General features: G+C 46.6%; 1 protein-coding gene across 1 annotated transcript in view; it reads right to left on the bottom strand.

The window, feature by feature from the left end:
- LOC114604841 (cadherin-related family member 5-like) overlaps positions 1-11,356 on the bottom strand; it is a 51,495-nt gene extending 40,139 nt beyond the window's left edge. Inside the window, exons 1-4 of the mRNA XM_077935401.1 lie at positions 11,209-11,356; positions 3,657-3,871; positions 2,325-2,384; positions 73-165 (exon numbers count right to left, since the gene is read on the bottom strand). Coding sequence (XP_077791527.1) covers positions 73-165; positions 2,325-2,384; positions 3,657-3,871; positions 11,209-11,272 — 432 coding nt within the window. The 5' untranslated portion in view covers positions 11,273-11,356. The remainder of the gene's footprint in view (positions 1-72; positions 166-2,324; positions 2,385-3,656; positions 3,872-11,208) is intronic.
- Between the last annotated feature and the right edge of the window lie 10,483 nt (positions 11,357-21,839).

Below are 21,839 nucleotides of genomic sequence, written 5' to 3'. Positions count from 1 at the left end.
AGTCCCCTGTTCTGGAGAAGAGCCCGGGGTCTTCCTGGGCCCTCCAGTCCCAGCCGGGCACCAGGCACTCACCTCGCTGATGTTCTGCGTCAAAATGGTGTCCTCCTGGAACCGCGGCTTGTTGTCGTTCTCATTCATCACCTGGACAATGATCCTGTACTCAGCCTGCCAGGGAAGAAGAGGGTGTTGTGAGGGGCTTCCCTCGAGCGCCGCCTGCCTCAGAAAACTATAGTTCCCTTTGCTGGGAGGAATGGGGGCGGGGAGAGGACTGCGCCCTGGAGTTCGGAGATGGGGATCACTGAGAGCAACGCAACAGCGGGTCCCCCGATGATCCTGGATCTCGATTTACGATTTTGTGCTCCACTTTACAGCAAGGCTCCCATGGGAGAAGTGTCACAGGGCGCCAGAGCTACAGGAGACGACTGTCTGGATCCGCACCATGCATTTAAAGCTCTACAACACTACTTTGGGCAGTCACGGCTTCCCCAAAAGAATCTCGGGAACTGTAGTTTGCTGAGGATACAAAGGCTTCCCCCAAAGGAATCTCGGGAACTGTAGTTTGCTGAGGTGACCCTCCCAGGACTACAGGCCCCAGAGAGGCTTAACACCCAACCCTTCTTCCCAGGGAATGCTGGGAACTGTAGTTCTGTGAGTGGAACATGCGTCTCCTAACAATGAGGCATCTGATCAAGGCCTGTATTTTAAAATGAGCTTAAAGATATATTTGCAAATGTTTGTATGTTTCATGCCAGGCAGAAAGCAGCTGGCTAAGTACTTTGGCAGTTGTTTATCTTCCTGCTCTCCTGAACAAGGGCCCCCCTGATTTATAGCAGTAGCAGGAGACAAGTTTCTCAAAGTTGTAAAAGGGAATTACAGGCTGGGAGCAAATGTTACACTGACCCTACATATTACAGAATACAATCAAGCTGCAAAAACACTAATTAAGAGTTGGTAAATAGTAAGATTTATTGTTTAACAGAAAATAATACCATGTGCCTCCCATTAGACTCTAGCCATATTTTCCTAAGGTTTAAGGTATACTGAGAGAGTTAAAAAGGGCAATAAATTTTGGGAAGAGCTAATGGGAAAAGCAGCTGGCTGGGAAAGGGGGTTGTAAACTGAAGAGGCTTCTTTTGAAGTTGTTTTTACTGAGTTCCTTTTTTACTTTGCAAAGGCCTTTTCTTCTAAAAAGCTATCTATGTTATGTATGAGATTTGTTGGCTTAATGTAATTATGCAAAGGATTTAGAAAGTAAGAAATGTTAGATTCTTATGTTAGATTCTTATTTTATTGATGGTGTGTGAGAATGTGAACCCAAGGTCTCTGTTTAGATAGAATTTAATACCATGAGCCATCTGTTTTAGCCATTTGTTTTGGAATGCAGGGGCAACAGGGGCAAAAGGTGATCTGGTAATTAAGGTGCCTTGTCGAGGCAAATGTAAGATATATGGCTACTTGTCTGCCATTTATGGATAGAAGGAAATATAGCTCTTTGTCTCCCATAAAAGGTAATAGGAAGTGGGTGTATCTTTTATGATTGGTTCTAGCAAACAGCCAATAGGAATTTCAACCAGGCTGATTGGACAGAGGCAGCCAAAGGAGGAGCAAGGGGGCTGGGCTGAGGGAATATAAGTGCTGGCCATCAGGGCTGGAGTGGGCAGAGCTTTTGGTAACCATATACCACTGTGCCTATCATTTATTTGTCTGACAAATAAATTATTATTTTAATTTCTCTATTGCTGCATTGAATATTTCATTCCAGCTAAGCGTTAACCACAAGCAGGGTGTAAATGTATCTCCATCACCCTCAGATTTTAATCGCATTGTTTTCTGGAGCCCTAGGCTCTCACAGCAGGAGATATTAATAATAATAGTAATAAGGATGGTGACAACAATAGTTTGAGAGGGAGGTTTGTATCGGGGACAGGACTCAGCCTTCAACCGGGTGCAGGTGCGAGTTTGTGTAGAAAATGGCCTGGCCAAATGAAGGTAAAATTTGCATTCGTGGCCCCACCCTTTTTTATGTTTGTGCCCCCCCCCCCACACGGCAGCCCTCCAGGACGACAAATGGCAAGTCTCTCCTTGCTCGAATTCCCCTTGGAAACATTTGTGGCCTGCCTCACAAGGCTGGTGTGCGCGTTGTCAGCAAAACCAGGGCCGTAAAGCACTTTGTAAGCAGCAGCCAGAGCCATGCTAAGCAGGAGACTGGGCAGGCGGTGCCAAAGGAAACTGAGCTTGAAATGGGAACTTTGAAGATCCTGCCCAGGACGTAGGAATGTCTAAAGCACATTTGGGCAGAGATAATATAATGCATTGTTTTTTACCGGCGAGAAGCCGTCTTCTGCGCAGGTGAAGGAGACCATCAGAACAGGAGTTTCCAATGCCTGGAAGAGAGAGGAAAAAATGGAGAGCGTCACCCTTCACCCTGACATCATTTATGCATCTCTTTCGTCAACTTTGCAAATGCAGAATTGATATTTTTTTAATCATTATTATTAGTGGCGCCTGCCCTGTGGAACGCCCCTCCCAGCAGATGTCAAGGCAATAAACAACCATTTTACTTTTAAAGACAACTGTTTAGGGAAGCTATAATGTCTGACGCTGTATTGTTTTTAATATTTGGTTGGAAGCAGTCCAGAGTGGCTGAGGAAACTCAGCCAGATGGGCGGGGTATAAATAAATTATTATTATTATTATTATTATTATTATTATTATTATTATTATTATTATTCTCACCGGTGGTTCCTCATCATTCTGGGGTTGGGGAGAGGATAAGAGGGGCGCTGCAGGGCTCTCTCCTAGGCCTGGTGTCGTACAACAATTTTATAAATGGCTTGGATAAAAGGAATTGAGAAGATGCTCATCACATTTGCAAGTGGTACCAAACTGGGAGGGGTAGCTAATGCCGCAGAAGACAGAATCGGGATTTAGGACGGCCTTAAAGATTGGAGAACAGGGCCAGAAGTAACAATGGATCTCAGTAGGGACGCAGGTGGCGCTGTGGTCTAAACCACAGAGCCTAGGGCTTGCCGATCAGAAGCTAACAGGAACAGTGGTCAGGGATGATGGAAACTGTACTCCAAAACATCTGGAGGGTCAAAGGTTGCCTATGCCTGATGTAAGTCATGGGCCCCGCCTGCTACCCTGCTCCCTAAAATATCACTGGTTTGCTCCTTTCTATGGTGCTCTGGGTAAAACCACAGAGCATAGGACTTGCTGATCAGAAGGTCGGCGGTTCGAATCCCCACGATGGGGTGAGCTCCCATTGCTCGGTCCCAGCTCCTGCCAACCTACCAGTTTGAAAGCACAAAGTGCAAGTAGATAAGTAGGTACCGCACCGGCGGGAAGGTAAACTGCGTTTCGGTGCGCTGCTCTGGTTCGCCAGAAGCGGCTTAGTCATGCTGGCCACTTGACCCGGAAGCCAGTAAAGCGAGATGAGCACCGCAACCCCAGAGTCGGTCACGACTGGACCTAATGGTCAGGGGTCCCTTTACCTTTACCTTTAAGCAAGCTGTAGCTTAGGACCCTACTCTCTTGGGGGGATTCGAACCGCCAACCTTCTGATTGGCAAGCCCTAGGCTCTGTGGTTTAACCCACAACGCCACCTGTGTCTTAGCTTATACGTAAATCCGGCACTGGACGGGAGCAACACTCACCTCTCGGTCCAACACCTTTTCCTCGGAGACATTCAGCCGCACAGCCTTTCCATCCAAGTAGAACCAATCGGCATCGATCCCGCCCAAGGTCAGCTGGACGGCATCGCCCTCAGGATCGCCGGACACCATTAACCGGCAGACCAAGGTGCCGTAGGGGCTGTTCTCCGGGATTTCGGTGAAGATGTTGCTTCCACCGCTGCACTGGTCAGCAACCGCTGGCAATCCCAGAGGAAAAAGGGACAGGTCAGACACCACTAAGAATTTCACAGAAACGAAAATCTAACACCAACCACGATAATAGAATGACAGACTCTTACGACTGAATACTTCGAACTGGCAAAGATGATGGAGAAAGTGAAAGGGCTCCCGAACCAGAAAGTAATACAAAGGATGGAAAATATTCAAGGGTGTTAACGGAGAAATCTGAGGGCTCCCTTGGACAATAAACAAGGACACCAGACAGGAATACCAGAGCAAAACAGCAGCCAGTAGGCTTGGTCTTTATCGAAGATTGTCGCGACAGGACTCCCACCTGCCACCAGGTGGAACAAGATGGAAGCCCTGAACAAAAGAGAACCCAAACTTTTATAACTGCTAATCCCCATTGTCAGGGCCACCCAAGGTCCCAGCTCACAAGAGACCAACGCCAAGTCCAGCTTATGTACAAAAGCTTTTATTGAAGAACATTGTTAGCTCCACATCCGAGGCGCGTGACCCCACGTCTGTTAGGCTTAGACCGCTGAAGTCCCTTCTGAATCAGTCCCGCCTCTACACCAGTTTAAGAGGCTTGCGCTGGACCACCTCTTCCTCTCCTTCCTTTTCCGCAGGGTCTTTCTGCCCCCCTGGGTTCCCTCCCTCCGGGATTCCCCAGAGGCTGAATCCTCTGACGCCTGCTCCCCCCTCCTCCGTGCTTTGGGACCAGGCTCCTCCTCCGGGCTCTCCTCACTTCCGCGCGCCTCCACATTTGAACTTGGCACGCGTACGCTGCTTCTGACCTTCCTTTTGACAGTTACACTGCTCTCGGTACTACTCTCCGCCCCTTCTGGCAGGACGTCTTGCCCCGATCTCCTTCCCCTCTCTGCTTCCTGCTCTGCTCCGTCTGACACACTGGGAACTCCACCCCCTTCACTCCGTTCTGGCGGAGAAGCCGGTCCCGATCTCCAACTCCCACTGGGGGTTCCCCTGCTGCTGCCCTGCTCCTGACTACTCCCCCCTGTGGCTCCCCTTGGCCTGACCAGGGGCGCTCCCTTTTGGGAATCCTCCGATTCACTGGAGAGACTCATGGAACCCCTCGACTCATTGTCATCTTCTTCCTCGTCGCCCTGGGATCCTTCCCCCTCGCTCTCAGTCTCCTCCCTCATCTGCGCCTCTCTCCCTGAACCCCTGACACCCATGTTACACCCCTCAAACTACATCACTCATACATCATAGTTACATCATGAAAGGGGAGGTCTGGTGGCCGTAATCTGAGCATCCTGGACCCTGCCCCATGGTTCCCCTTGCCCTCCACCAAACACCCATCAAGTGTAACAAAAGAGATATTTACATTTCCCTGTTTCCCAGCCAAGTTAATCACAACCTTTTGTCTTCATCTGGGTTTGTTATTTCTGGAATGGCTACCTGTCTGGCACTCAGGTATCAGGATGCCAGGGATCATCACTCAGGCAGAGGGGCTGCTGAGCAGCTGAGCTCACATGTCTATATGAATTTCTAAAGTTATCGCAGTGAGCCAGTACATAGAGACATTTATCAGTGAATTCTTACATTTGGTATTGTGCAGCAGAGGCCCTTTGAATAGATAGGAAGAAACTGCGATGAAGTGTTTTGTGGGGACAAATCACAAAAGTCACAAAAGTGATGGTGCTGATTTGGGTAGTGGGCTGCATGTGCATGATATCTGCTGGAGGGGCAACACCCCCCCAACCTATACATAAATTCCTGCAACAAAGATTACCTACAAACATATTGTCCACATAACAATCTCCTTGTGGAATTCAACTGATCCTTGTAAAATGCAATGTGCAAATGGTGAATTTGTTGGAGTACACGGAAATAAATCAGGGTAATAGAAGGCTGTGTGTGAAACGTAAATAACAATACAAGTACAATGATAAGAATTAGAAGTCTTTTATTTAGAAATTCAATGAACGGTTGTATAATAATGCAAATTCTTGTTTTGTATGTCCCCCCCTTCTTTATCTTGTCTTAATCTTTTTTTTTCTTTTTAAAAATATTTTTATTAACCAATTTCAACATAGCAATTTATCAATCCTCTTAATCAATTACATTATTCCCCCCTCCACAATCCTCCCTCTCACCCCCACCAAGGACTCAGCTCCCCTCCCTGATTTCTTTACATAGATTGTTTTCTGCATGTTGTAAAATTGTACATATCCTTATTTTATCTATCATAAAGCCAGAAGCGACTTATGCTGGCCACATGACTCAGAAGCTGTGCGCCGGCTCCCTCGGCCAATAAAGCGAGATGAGAGCCACAACCCCAGAGTCGTCCGCGACTGGACCTAATGGTCAGGGGTCCCTTTACCTTTACTATTGCTTCAAAATTCGTAAACAGAAGACATATAATATGTGCATGGAGTCACAAATAATAGGAATCAAATAAATGTTCCATGAACAGGAATATAGGAGTGGTGAGTCACTATCTTCTTCTTTTTTTAAAGAAATATTTATTAAAGTTTTACAAAAAACATAAGTTTACAGAATAAAGTTTACAGAAAACATAAGTTTACAGAATAGAAAAAATTAAAACAAAAATTAGCAAACTAAAAAAACACACATAGAAGAGAAGAATGAAAAAGATACAAAATACAAAGAAAATACTAATAACTAGAAAGAAGAAAGAAGAAAAAAATTAAAGATAAATCCAATTTTCGATATCTTTAAGCTCATTTCCTTATTTCCTTGACCTCCTCACACCTCCCCTTTTTGTATTCCCGTTTAAAAAATCATTTCAACAAATCCTTACCCTCTTTCATTTATCTTTACTCAATATCTTAACCTATTATACCTATGTATTTTTATCCATTATCAATCCCTATTTGCATATTCTTATTAATCTTATTACCAATACCACTTATTTTCAATCCAACATCATTTTAACATTCATTAGTGGTGAGTCACTATCAAAGATCACTGAGATGGAGGCAAAACGCCTTTGCCCAGTCAGTATCCTGCAAATGCAATGATAGGCGTTCCAAACATAGCAATAGGGTAACAGTTCTCCCAGGATAATGAACTTTTTACATTGTCCACAAAGCTACATCTAATGGCCATGGATCAGCTTATTATTAGCCGATGTGCTGCTGGTTCTTGTCCAAAGCTTTCTGTTTTGCAACACAAATGGAAAGGTCTGGCAGCTGGGAGAACCTGAGGCGGACTGGGGGAGCCTTGTAAATTCGTAGCGTGCTTTAAACCCCTTATCCAAAGCAGCTTGAGCCAGAAGCTCTTCCTTCCTGCGTCCACTAAGATTTCTGGACTCATTAACAAGTTTCACCCCCGAACAAAATCCATCTGGTATCCAGTGGTAGAGTTAGATCGTTTCAGACTCCAGACTTAATGGTCTTGTTCCCAACAGCCCTGCTTTTAGGTAGTGTTACGGAAATTACGGGGGGGGGGGGCCCACATTTTTAAAGTTGTTAAATGTTACAAATATTATGCATAAAGGTATCCTTTCAACTTGACAGCTCCGGGAAGTTGTTGTTGTTTAGTCGTTTAGTTGTGTCCGACTCCATCTGCAGCCCAAGAAAGTAAAATCTCTCACTGCCTCCATTTCTTCCGCTTCTATTTTCCAGGAGGTGATAGGACCAGTGGCCATGATCTTAGTTTTTTTGATGTTGGAGTTTTCTTGGCAGGGATACTGGAGTGGCTTGCCGGTTCCTGCTCCAACAGGGAAGTTAGGTAAAGGTAAAGGTACCCCTGCCCGTACGGGCCAGTCTTGACAGACTCTAGGGTTGTGCGCTCATCTCACTCTAGAGGCCGGGAGCCAGCGCTGTCCGCAGACACTTCCGGGTCACATAGCCAGCGTAACGACGCTGCTCTGGCGAACCGGCACCAGAGCAGCACACGGAAACGCAGTTTACCTTCCCGCTACAAAGCGGTACCTATTTATCTACTTGCACTTAAGTTTGCTTTCGAACTGCTAGGTGGGCAGGAGCTGGGACCGAACGACAGGAGCTCACCCCGCCGTGGGGATTCAAACCGCTAACCATGCGATCGGCAAGTCCTAGGCACTGAGGTTTTACCCACAGCGCCACCCGCGTCCCTTAACAGGTAACTTACCCACAGCGCCACCCACGTCCCTTAACTAGGTAACAGGGAAGTTACCTAGCTTTAAAAATCACATAAAATCAATTCCTTTGCTAGTTTCCTTCATTCCACTGCCAATTTGTTTCATTGGCCAAGGACTTGGAAACCACTCGGTCCTGCCATAATCCCTCAAGCGGGAGGTCATGTACTCACAGGAAGGTACTCATAGGTGTCAATCGCTGGGCAAAAGCTCCTCTCCAGACTTGCCCAGGTGCCAGACTATGCAAACCAAAGTTTTATTGTTCTTTTGCAGTAGGTGCTTAGAATGTACTTCCCAATACATAGCCTGTATTTGCCTGTTGTTGTTGTTGTTGTTGTTGTTTAGTCGTGTCCGACTCTCCGTGACCCCCTGGACCAGAGCACGCCAGCCACTCTTGTCTTCCATTGCCTCCCGCAGTTTGGCCAAACTCATCTTGGTCTCTTCAAGAACACTGTCCAACCATCTCGTCCTCTGTCATCCCCTTCTCCTTGTGCCTTCCATCTTTCCCAACATCAGGGTCTTTTCCAGGGAGTCTTCTCTTCTCATGAGGTGGCCAAAGTCTTGGAGCCTCAGCTTCAGGATCTGTCCTTCCAGTGAGCACTCAGGGCTGATTTCCTTCAGAACGGAGAGGTTTGATCTTCTTGCAGTCCATGGGACTCTCAAGAGTCTCCTCCAGCACCAGAATTCAAAAGCATCAATTCTTCAGCGATCAGCCTTCTTTATGCTCCAGCTCTCACTTCCATACATCACTACTGGGAAAACCAGAGCTTTAACTGTACGGACCTTTTGCCCTGACACATTCCTCCTATGTTAATCATGTATAACCCTCCCCTTTCCTGACGTAGCAATGATGTAGCAGTGATGTAGTGATGATGCTCCACGAACTGCATGCTGGGGTAAGATAGAAACTTTTAAAAGTCCTTGTCACCCCATCCTCGGGGTTCAATTCCTCTTTGAACCTGTTGTGCAATAAACTTTGGTCTATAGCCGTTTGCTCCGGTTGGTGGCTGCACTCCTTCCTTTATTCCGGAGGGACCCGCGGGCTCTGCCCGACCAGCTGGGTGGCTGAGCAGCCTCGCACCTAGATTTTCCCCTAACAGTAGCAGCGTGTTATTTTCTCCATTTATTTCAAGATGTAGGAAGGCTGCCTGCCTGGGTCTGGAGCGGTGTCCCTATCTGGTAACCACAAGGCTAGACTCCTGCAATGTGTTGCGTGTGGGGCTGCCCCCGGAGACTGTTTGGAAGCTATGGTGGATGCCCCGTGTGGCAGATGGATTGCTAAGAGGATAAAGAAAGCATGTTCTTGTCAGGCTTCAAGGAATCCTATCCCTCCTACGGCGAGATGCCAAGAAGCAGATAACAAGAAGAGTTCTTACCAAGTACAGCGGTACCTTGGGTCTCAAACGCCTTGGTTCCCAAACACCAAAAGCCCAGAAGTAAGTGTTCGAACATTTTCGAACGTTTTCCGGAAGCCGAACGTCCGATGCACCTGTCGGCTATTGTTTCCGAGGCCCCGGCACCAATCAGAAGCTGCACCTTGGTTTTCAAACAGTTAAGAAGTCAAACAGACTTCCAGAATGGGTTAAGTATGGCGCTTTTGTTTTTGCTATTTATTTTGAGTTTTTGGTTTTGAGGCTTTTTGTTTTTGTGACTGTGTGGAACCCACTTCAGCTACTGATTGATTGATTGATTGATTGATTGACTGCAGAAAAGGATAAAAGCCCCTCATCCAAACAATGACTATCATCAGTGCAGGTAAATAATAATAATAATTTTAATTTTGTCACCTACAATAATGGTCTCATTAGTAAAATTCATGTTAAATTGCTGTTTTAGGGGTTGTTTTTAAAAGTATGGAATGGATTGATCCATTTTGCATTACTTTCTATGGGAAAACGCATCTTGGTTTTGGAACGCTTTGGTTTTGGAATGGACTTCCGGAATGGATTAAGTCTGAGAACCAAGGTACCACTGTAGTTTATTCAATATTCACAGATACGAAGGAATGTAGTCTCTGTTAGATAATGACCATTGCTCTGAGTAAAGTCCCACCCCTCTACGTCGTCCCCACTCTACGTCACCCCTGTGCTGGCTGATCTGTGCTTTCTGCCTCTGAGCTTTCTGTTCTCCTACTCTCACGGCACGCCTGGTCCTGGGAGAAGGGGGATCAGGAATGCTTTCTAGAGACACTGAGTCTGACAGCTTTCTCTCCCCTGATTATTATTCTTCCTGCTGTTCCTCCTCCAATATTTCCCAGCTTCTCCCCACTGCAGCCTCTGAACTGTGCCCTTCTGCAAACCACTGTTCTTAATCTATACTGTCCTGAACTTCTAGGGAAGGTGCAAGAAGAGGGGGGGGCGGTCCCCGCCATTTTCCGTCACTCCAACCCCTGAAAGTTCTGGTCCGACTCCACTGGCTGCCAATCCGTTTCTGGACCCAATCCAAAGAGCTGCTTTTGGCCTCGAAAGCCTCTTACGCAGCTCAAGGGTTCTATGCCAAAAAGACCACCTGGATCCCAAGAAGGTCACCTTTCTTCCATGGCACCTCCGAGGCCAGACTGTGATGGCCTGGGACTCGGGCTCGGACTCGGAACCAGAGGTGTCTCAGTCCACACCGCATCCTTTGCCTCAGGCATCATCTGAACCCAGTCTGGGGCTTGATCCTGAAGAGTCCCAGTCTGTACAGGTTCCCCTGCAGCAAGCACCAACTGGGCCGAGTCAGGGGCCTGAGCCTGCCCTGGCTCCAGATGCGGGGATGACCTCGTTGCCTCCAGCTGGGCCATCACTTACAGCTGTTCCACTACCAGCTGGGTCAGGAGAGGCTGAGGCGGCCTCTGGGTCTAGTAACCCACCGACGCCTCCCGAGCTGCAGAGACTGAGGTCTGAGAAAAGGAGAGACCTGAGTACTCACAGGAGGAGTGCTCACCTTCAGGTGAGACAGGGAGGTGAGTCGCCGGGGGATCAGGCCCAGCCGTTACCCTGACAAAGATAAAGGTTGTCGGACCCCGCCCCAAGTTGTGGGAGCAATGTTGCTGTTTGCTAGAACCTGCCTGAGATCCTGTGCCTGACCTAGCCTGGTTTCCTGCCTCGTGTCCTGCCTTGGCCCTGTCGGACTGACTCCCAGCGGAACCTTAGGATTCTGGACCTGACCTGGACCTCATTTCTCAGGTTACCCCTGGGGCCAGAACACAGACTGCCTGCCTGCCTGCAGCGGCACCTCTCTGCCCTTCCCGGTTCCTGGACTCACCTGTGATGAGCCGGAAGGACATGTCAATGGCGAGGAAAAGGACTCCGCATGTCAAAGGAGGCATATTTTGCAGCCAGGCGACCCGGGAGAAGCAGTTCTCACATGCAGGACTGCAGGGCAGGGCAGGCGAGGCAGCCGCAAGCAGGTTTCCTGGAACAGGAGAAAGCATCATGACTGGGGGTTGAACAGAATGCAGATCAGGGGATTCCAATCAGACAGTTTCACTTCCCCCAAACTTCAGAGGAGTTCCACATCCATTTGCATTTTTTTTAAAGAAACATATATAAAACATCCTCATGAAAACTCAGCATCATTTTAGTGCAAATTTCTACCAATATAAACTTTTTTTGGGGTATGCAATCCAGACCAATACTCACGTTTTTGCAAGTGACATTTCCTGAATACAGTTTTTTTCCCCTGGGGGGGTATGCATACCCCTAAACCTTTTGTGAATCTTTGTACTTTTGTCCATTTACAGTATTTATTTTTCCCAATTTGGACTATAAAATGGTGGTTTTCTTGAGTCAAAAGGAGAGTACCCCTAAACATTTTTTATAGGAAAAAAAGCACTGCCTGAATATAATTAATTTTTGCACGTTTGCGTTTCGGAATGATAATGACTTGAATACAAAGATGGAGCTGGCCTTCCTTTGCTTACAACAAGGACAGGAAGCCACCGGTCTACTATTTGATTCCGACGGGTCCTCCTGTCTATCAGCAGAACATAGAGAAAGCGATGTCAAGCTTGCCTAGGTCAAGTCAAACCACCGGTTCATCTCACTCCATGTTATCAACACTGCCTGGTGTATGGGAAACTTATTCCGGAAGATAATTGTGATTAGTGATCTGACATGGTCGACTCTTCCTGCCTCCGGTTATCTGGTTATCTACATATCTCTTCCTGGCTCTGGTTGTCTATGTTATATTACTTTCTCTATCCCTTGTTGGCAAATGGCACCGGTCAGTAAAAGCCCGTATGGCCTGGCTTTTGGTCTTTGATCCAGAGCAGAGTGGCTTGCAGCTGAGCCTGTACTGTAGGGTTACTAGGCGTCCCCGTTTCCCTGGGACAGTCCCCGGATTTTTGAATAAGTGCCCGGACAAATTCCATCCCCGGAATGTCCCCGGATTTCATCTAATGTCCCCGGGAAACGCAGCAGCGGTAGTCTCAGCAGTCCAGAGCAGTTGGCTCTGGCTGGCTTCAGGAGTTGCTCGGAAGTCCCCATATGACGGTGGTGCAGGGGCTCTAAGATGTAGCTTCCGGGCTGCCTCCACCTTCCCTGACCCCAGCAACGAAGCTGTGAAGGGAGGCTTCATGCTGCCTATTGGAGCAGCTTCCCAACTCCTACTTGCGTGCAAGCAGGAGCGGGACGGGGATCTCTCATCTGGGAAGGGAGGCTTCACGCTGCCTATCAGCTTGTGTGCAAGCAGCAGGAGGCAGGGATCTATCAGTTAGGCAACGGGAAGCCTTCCTTCCCAGCTGAGGGATCCCTGCCCCCTCCTGCTTGCACGCAGGTAGGAATGGGATTGGGGCTGCTCCCATGGGAAGGGAGGCATTGCACTGCCTGAGCCTCGCCGCCACCGCTGCTCTCAGCCTTCCTTCTCCACCTTCCATGCCTGACTCGCCAGTCACTGCTTCCCCACCACCACTGAAGAACCAACAACTCAGTGGCTGCCCAGGCTCATGGAGAAAGGAGATAGAAGCCTCCAGAGAGACGAACAAGGCAATCACATCTATCTGTCAGAGGAACTAGAGGGACCTCAGACACCGTGTGCCACACTCCCCATTTCCATGTAACCTGTAGTACCTGTGGTTCAACCCAATTGCAACCTCTGTACATAAACCTTAAGTTGTTCTCTGTTAACAACCTTAGACAACAGATCTGCAGGAATTTCATTTCCTGCCATGTAGGACACCTGAATGAGTCCTTTTTGACTACACTCTCTTGCACGATGTAGCTTAATCTGCAAGTACTTGGTTCTTTGCTTGCAACTCTCTGAGTTCAGCAAAGCCAAACAGGATCTATTGTCTTGATACACCTGTATCGGACATTTCACAGAAACTCTGATGTCCTGAAACAGTTGCATCAACCATTCACAATCCATGAGTGAAAATGACAGGGCATTGAGTTCTGCTTCACAGGAACATAGGCTTACTGTCGTCTGCTTTTTGCACAACCAGTCAAACAGACAGTGGTTGTACATATAGCATACTCCAGAAGTGCTTGTACCATCCGTGGTGTCACATCTGCAAAGATTTGCAAAGATTTCAAGACCTCCAGTCTTCTGACTGGTGAACCTCAGCCTGTAGTGCAAAGTCCCTTCCAAAGAGTGGGCTATGCGCTTCAGAGCTTTCCAATCCTGAACAGTAGGATTGTTGGCATGTCTGCTAAGCAGGTTAGTGCTTACAGCTATGTCAGGTCTGGAACATCTAGCAATGAAATTCAGCTTGCCTAGAATGCATCTGTACAGTGTGGTGTCAGTGCTGGGAGTAAACAGGCATGTGATACACAGCAATCATGCCTGACCCTTTTAAGGTGGAATGGAACTATATCCAAACAGAAACGTGGCGGTTGAAATCAAGGCTGCGACCACCCCTCTGCCACCGCCATCACTGCAGCATCAACGTCCTGAACATGTAGTATGTATGTATGTATGTATTTAAAGACAGCATCTTAAAAAGTAGAGACATCACCTTGCCAACAAAGGTCCGTAGAGTAAAAGCTCTGGTTTTCCCAGTAGTGATGTGTGGAAGTGAGAGCTGGACCATAATGAAGGCTGATCACCGAAGAATGGATGCTTTTGAATTCTGGTGCTGGAGGAGACTCTTGAGAGTCCCATGGACTGCAAGAAGATCAAACCTCTCCATTCTGAAGGAAATCAGCCCTGAGTGGTCACTGGAAGGACAGATCCTGAAGCTGAGGCTCCAAGACTTTGGCCACCTCATGAGAAGAGAAGACTCCCTGGAAAAGACCCTATCTACTGCTTTCTGTTTGGAATAAAATCTGCAATCTTCTCACTCAAATGTGTGTGTATTGCTTCTGAATCTAATCTCAAAAGAACCGTTTTGCATAGATAGCTACTACTGTGGCACATTGTTTTGTTAGCCCCAAAATGGAAAACAAGTGAGGTCCCAACCAAAGGAGAATGGCAACTTAAACTGATGGAATACATACAGTTTGCAGATTTAACATACAGAAGAAGAGAAGAAGAAGACTGTCTACTGAATATATACGTGAAAATTGTGTTTATTTAAAAATGCTGGTAGCATTAAGATAAATTCAAGAGTGTAAATAAGTTTTAATGGATGTAACAAGGGAATGGTACCGCGGGTGGCGCTGTGGGTTAAAGCCTCAGCGCCTAGGACTTGCCGATTGCCTGGTCGGCGGTTCGAATCCCCGCGGCGGGGTGCGCTCCCGTCATTCGGTCCCAGCGCCTGCCAACCTAGCAGTTCGAAAGCACCCTCGGGTGCAAGTAGATAAATAGGGACCGCTTACCAGCGGGAAGGTAAACGGCGTTCCGTGTGCTGCGTTGGCTCGCCAGATGCAGCTTGTCACGCTGGCCACGTGACCCAGAAGTGTCTGCGGACAGCGCTGGCTCCTGGCCTATAGAGTGAGATGAGCGCACAACCCTAGAGTCTGGCAAGACTGGCCCATACGGGCAGGGGTACCTTTACCTTTTTACCTAACAAGGGATTACTGAACAGTTTAGTTCATTTAAAATATGCAGGGATGTATGGTATGCAAAATGAACTGCGGAAGGAGAAGAAGGGAAGTCATTGATTTAAGGCTGTCTAAATGAATAGGGACGTGGGTTCCAGGAAGCAGGCTGCTATCCACAGCCTAGACAGCCCTGTGGGAACTCCTGCAGGCTGCCTAGGCTGCGGATGTCTTCCTGAAGCCTGGAGAGCGAGAGGGGTTGGTGCGCACCGACCCCTCTCGCTCTCCAAGCTTCAGCGAAAGCCTGCATTTGCCCCATAGGACGCACCCAGATTTCCCCTTCATTTTTGGAGGGGAAAAAGTGCGTCCTATAGGGCGAAAAATACGGTAGATTAATAGGCTCCAGTGGGAAGGTAAACGGCGTTTCCGTGTGCTGCTCTGATTCGCCAGAAGCAGCTTGGTCATGCTGGCCACATGACCCTGAAGCTGTACACTGGCTCCCTCGGCCAATAAAGTGAGATGTGTGCCGCAACCCCAGAGTCGGCGCTGCTTATTTGAGTCCCCCACATAGTAATTAAGGCTTCCTTCCTTCAGTTTTACTCTTAAGCATCAAATTTAAGACCCCCCCAATAGTAATTAAAGCCTTCTGTTTCTGATTGCAGTGTTCTGAGGTGATATTTGGTGCTTTTGTTTTTGCTAAAAAAAATTGCGTTTTTGTGTGTGTGGCCTTTTCACTTTTTGTGTCTGTGGCTTTTTTCATTTTATGATTGATTGACTGATTGTGCGACTGTGGAAATGGATAAAAGCCCCCCCAGCCAAACAATGACTATCATCAGTGCAGGTAAGTAAACATAATAATTTAAATTTTTATCATCTACAATACTGTCTTATTTACTTTATAGAACAGAACATTGATTATTGCTTTCATTTTATGGATCAATGGTCTCGTAAGATAGTAAAATTCATGTAAAGTCATTTAAAGTCTGGAACAGATTAATCTGTTTTGCATTACTTTCTATGGGAAAGCACGCCTTGGTTTGGGAACGCTTTGGTTTTGGAACAGAATTTCCGGAACGGATTAAGTGCCAAGTTCAACCTTGGTTCCCCAGCCAGGAGGCATATGCCTGGTTTTGGAATGGACTTCTGGAACAGATTAAGTCTGAGAACTAAGGCACCACTGTACTTAAAAATAAATAAATAAATAAATTAGATAAATAAATAAATAAATAAATAAATGCCTGGGGGCTTCTGCACACAAAACTCTGCTGTGGTCCTTTCCAAAGGCATTCAGATCACTTATCTACAAGCAACTTCTTTCACTCTCTCTTCTCTATAAGAAAGTTTTCAAAGGCCAAACTCTAAAATGCCACAACAGCTCAAGGGCCAAGGTGTCCCAGGTGGTTCCCTGCAAATTCAGCCTCTCCTAATCTTTCTCCAACTAGCAAAGTCCAGGTCGGCTCATCCGGTTCCACAGTTTCACACAGTCCGCAAGAAGCAAACCTACACAGTGAAGAGAGCCAGCTGGCATTTCCTGACCTAACCTGACTTCCTTCCATTTATTTGTCCAAATTCTGCTAGAAGACCAAATTTGGGGTTTGACAGTAGATTCTCCCCCCAGGGAGAAGAAGAAGAAGTCGGTTCTGAGCTAAAAGACCGATTGATCTGAACTATAAAAGCTTCAGGCCTGGAACCTGTTTCCAGAACAAGACATGCAGGACTTCAATGCACAGAACCCTGCAAGGTCTCGAACCAGCTGTCTCTGACTGTGTGCAGAGTTCAGTCACTAAATCAACACGTCTGACCGAGCTCCAGGTGTATGGGATGTGAGGGAGCATTGGAACATCAGGAGATAACTTCTGTTTCAGCTTAAAAGACCATCCTAGGCTGGTTTCACCTTGTTCTCACAATGGCAAGCGAGAGCTTTACATTTTTTGGGTGCCGCCAAGAGAGTGGGGTCAGCAATCTTTTTCAGCCATGAGCCGGTCCACATTCCCTCAGATCATTTGGGGGCTGGACTATATATTTTGGGAGGGGGAATGAACGAATTCCTATGCCCCACAAATAACCCAGAGTTGCATTTTTTTAAAAAAGCACACATTCTACTCATGTAAAAACACCAGGCAGGCCCCACAAATAACCCAGAGATACATTTAAAATAAAAGGACACATTCTACTCATGTAAAAACACGCTGATTCCCGCACCATCCATGGGTCGGATTTAGAAGCCCAATGGGCCGGATTCGGCCCCCGGGCCTTAGTTTGCCTACCCATGGATTAACAAGATACTTGCCAGACCGTATAGTTAAAGCTCTGGTTTTCCCAGTAGTGATGTATGGAAGTGAGAGCTGGACCATAAAGAAGGCTGATCGCCGAAGAATGGATGCTTTTGAATTATGGTGCTGGAGGAGACTCTTGAGAGTCCCATGGACTGCAAGAAGATCAAACCTCTCCATTCTGAAGGAAATCAGCCCTGAGTGCTCACTGGAAGGACAGATCCTGAAGCTGAGGCTCCAAGACTTTGGCCACCTCATGAGAAGAGAAGACTCCCTGGAGAAGACCCTGATGTTGGGAAAGATGGAGGGCAGAAGGAGAAGGGGACGACAGAGGACGAGATGGTGGGACAGTGTTCTTGAAGCTACCAGCATGAGTTTGACCAAACTGCGGGAGGCAGGGGAAGACAGGAGGGCCTGGCGTGCTCTGGTCCAGGGGGTCACGAAGAGTCGGACACGACTAAATGACTAAACAACAACAACAAAGTAACGCCCTGCAGTCCAAAGACAATTAAGACAATTGGAAAGCTTTTCCCATTTCCTTCCTCCTTGCAGAGAAATATTTGAGATCAATTTAGGAGAGTCAAAATTGCTTCAGGATTGCTCTCCTGTACTATTTCAGAGATATGGTTTATACATGGCATGTGTTTGCTATGTACATTTATGAACATTTATTTTATATATATAAGACCTTGGAAAGGGACACGGGTGGCACTGTGGGTTAAACCACTGAGTCTAGGGCTTGCCGATCAGAAGGTTGGCAGTTCGAATCCCTGCGATGGGGTGAGCTCCCATTGCTCGGTCCCTGCTCCTGACAACCTAGCAGTTCGAAAGCACCTCAAAGTGCAAGTAGATAAATACGTACCGCTCCCGTGGGAAGGTAAACAGCATTTCCGTGCGCTGCTCTGGTTCGCCAGAAGCGGCTCAGTCATGCTGGCCACATGACCCGGAAGCTGTACACCGGCTCCCTTGGCCAATAAAGCGAGATGAGCGCCGCAACCCCAGAGTCGGCCACGACTGGACCTGATGGTCAGGGGTCCCTTTACCTTTACCTAAGACCTTGGAATTCCTATAACACAGTGAGTTCCCTTTTCTTTAAAAATGTAAGTGTAAAAAATAAGGCTACATCTGAATCACATTTCCCTCCCCAGACCACCCCAAAGTATCTTGGGAACTGTAGTTTACCCCTTGCAGAGATACCGTCCTCTGGAGCCCTTTATAAAGGGGAGCACGAGAGCAAGAGACCCCAAACCGGGACTTTCCGGGATCCAATCAGAGGCCAGGATGGCTTCTGTCATTCTGGGATTTCTTGCTCAATTCTTGACGGCTGAGCAATATGGAAGGGTGCATCATTCCATGATAGTTAGCGGATTTCTGATTTCTACTTTTTAATATAGTTTTTTGCACAATGTTTGTGAAAAGATCTGGGTTTGTTTTAATGAAAGATGAGGAGAGACAAAATGGGTTTGACTCCTTATGGTCTCAATTTGCATTGTTTATTAACCATAGGACAGTAATCTCCCTTCCAACTTTATTTAGATGCATACAAGACTCGGAGGACGACACTTTTTGTTGGGTAATTGTTTTTAGAAATTTCAATAAAGTTCTCTCTCTCTCTATATATATATATACACTTACAACTTACGAAAGGATTACATCACAATGAACACCATTAATTCTATTCAATGCTCTGTTCCAAAGGAAACCCAACCACGGCCATCACCAGAACTGCTGGCCACTCACAGATTCATTCATTCATTCGTAAAATTTATATATGCTTGATTGCAATTTAAAAAACAACCTCAAAGCAGTTTACGAAAAAAGCTAAAACAGCGAAATTATTTTTTTATATATATTATGTTTATTAAATTTTCTGTTTTGCAATTTAAAATACTCATTTAAGCATCCTGAAAATATCAGTGACTTCCCTTCATCTCTTTCCATGGTTCATTTTACATATCATAAATCCCTGCATATTTTACAAAAACTAAACCATTCAGTATTCCATTATTGCATCCATCAAAACTTATTTACACTGTTGGATTTATTTTAACGTTTTCAAGTGTATACAATTTTTTTCCATGTAATCAATAAACGTTTTCCAATCTTCTTGTTGTTCTCTTATTCTATATGCCAAATCTGCAAGCTGCGCATAATCTGTCAACTTAAGCTGCCATTATTCTTCGTTTGATACCTCGCTCGTTTTCCATTTTGGGGCTAACAAAACACGGGTCGCAGTAGTGGCATAAATAAATAACCTTTTTTGACACTTGGGAATTTCCGTCTGAATTATCCCCAACAAAAAGGACTCTGGCTTTTTTTTTTAAGTACCGTATTTTTTGCTCTATAAGACTCACTTTTTCCCTCCTAAAAAGTAAGGGGAAATGTGTGTGTGTGTTATGGAGCGAATGCAGGCTGCGCAGCTATCCCAGAAGCCAGAACAGCAAGAGGGATTGCTGCTTTCACTGCACAGCGATCCCTCTTGCTGTTCTGGCTTCTGAGATTCAGAATTTTTTTTTTCTTGTTTTCCTCCTCCAAAAACTAGGTGCGTCTTGTGATCTGCTGCGTCTTATAGAGCAAAAAATACGGTACTTTTAAACATTTCCCCCAATTCATTACAGATTATTTCCCAATACCCTTTTGCCCTTTTACAAGTCCACCACATGGGAAATAACGTTCCCTGTGACGCCTGTTAAGCAGTGAAATTATCAAAAAGGAGAAATCAAGAACGATCAGTGAGAGGTTGAAACGGCAACAGACCGAAAGCAGAATTGAGACGCGCTCTGACTTTCCGCACATCTGGGTAGACCCCGGACATCTTGGATGTGCGCCGGGTCAACATCCTGACCAAGAATAGTTCAGCCCCGGCCGCGCGAAAGGGGATGTTCTCGCCAATGTCATCCCCGAGGCTAAAAGGAGGCAGCCGCGCGCTCAGCCAATCAAAGCGTCTCGCTCGGCGGCCGCCAGGTAATTGGGATCATCTGGTTCTTTTCGGGACCTGGCACAGACAGAATTAGAGCCTCACGTACATGGCCGGGGGCAGACGTGGGGAGGCAGGCGGCCAGCGCAGAAAGAAGCATCGGCGAAACCATGGTTTTCTTTTTTTTAATATACCGTATTTTTCACTCTATAAGACGCACCAGACCACAAGACGCACCTAGTTCCGTATTTTTTGCTCTATAAGACACACCAGACCACAAGACGCACCTAGTTCTGTATTTTTTGCTCTATAAGACGCACCAGACCACAAGACGCACCTAGTTCTGTATTTTTTGCTCTATAAGACACACCAGACCACAAGACGCATCTAGTTCCGTATTTTTTGCTCTATAAGACGCACCAGACCACAAGACACACCTAGTTCCGTATTTTTTGCTCTATAAGACGCACCTGAGCACAAGACGCACCTAGTTCCGTATTTTCCGCTCTATAAGACGCACCAGACCACAAGACGCACCTAGTTCTGTATTTTCCGCTCTATAAGACGCACCAGACCACAAGACGCACCTAGTTCCGTATTTTTTGCTCTATAAGACGCACCAGACCACAAGACGCACCTAGTTCCGTATTTTCCGCTCTATAAGATGCACCAGACCACAAGACGCACCTAGTTCCGTATTTTCTGCTCTATAAGACGCACCAGACCAGACGCATCTAGTTCCGTATTTTTTGCTCTATAAGACGCACCAGACCACAAGACACACCTAGTTCCGTATTTTCCGCTCTATAAGACGCACCAGAGCACAAGACGCACCTAGTTCTGTATTTTCCGCTCTATAAGACACACCAGACCACAAGACGCACCTAGTTCCGTATTTTCCACTCTATAAGATGCACCAGACCACAAGACGCACCTAGTTCCGTATTTTCCGCTCTATAAGACGCACCAGACCACAAGACGCACCTAGTTCCGTATTTTCCGCTCTATAAGACGCACCAGACCACAAGACGCACCTAGTTCCGTATTTTCCGCTCTATAAGACGCACCAGAGCACAAGACGCACCTAGTTCTGTATTTTCCGCTCTATAAGACACACCAGACCACAAGACGCACCTAGTTCCGTATTTTCCACTCTATAATACGCACCAGACCACAAGACGCACCTAGTTCCGTATTTTCCGCTCTATAAGATGCACCAGACCACAAGACGCACCTAGTTCTGTATTTTTTGCTCTATAAGACACACCAGACCACAAGACGCACCTAGTTCCGTATTTTCCGCTCTATAAGACGCACCAGACCACAAGACGCACCTAGTTCCGTATTTTCCGCTCTATAAGATGCACCAGAGCACAAGACGCACCTAGTTCCGTATTTTTTGCTCTATAAGACACACCAGACCATAAGACGCACCTAGTTCCGTATTTTTTGCTCTATAAGACGCACCAGACCACAAGACGCACCTAGTTCCGTATTTTCCGCTCTATAAGACGCACCAGACCACAAGACAAGCGATCCCTCTTGCTGTTCTGGCTTCTGGGATAGCTGCGCAGCCTGCATTCGCTCCATAAGACGCGCACACATTTCCCCTTATTTTTTAGGAGGGAAAAAGTGAGTCTTCTAGAGCAAAAAATACGGTAATTTTTATTGGTTTTTGCACACGTTTTCCAAACATAACATCCCACCTTATACAGTAATGCGTCCCATTATATTTTAAACTTAGAGAGGCCTAGGAACATACACCTTATTTTAATGAATTGGCTT

This window comes from Podarcis muralis, chromosome 10, assembly GCF_964188315.1.
Source record: "Podarcis muralis chromosome 10, rPodMur119.hap1.1, whole genome shotgun sequence".
NCBI classification, from domain to species: domain Eukaryota; kingdom Metazoa; phylum Chordata; class Lepidosauria; order Squamata; family Lacertidae; genus Podarcis; species Podarcis muralis.
This window is presented reverse-complemented; position numbering and strand designations above follow the sequence as displayed.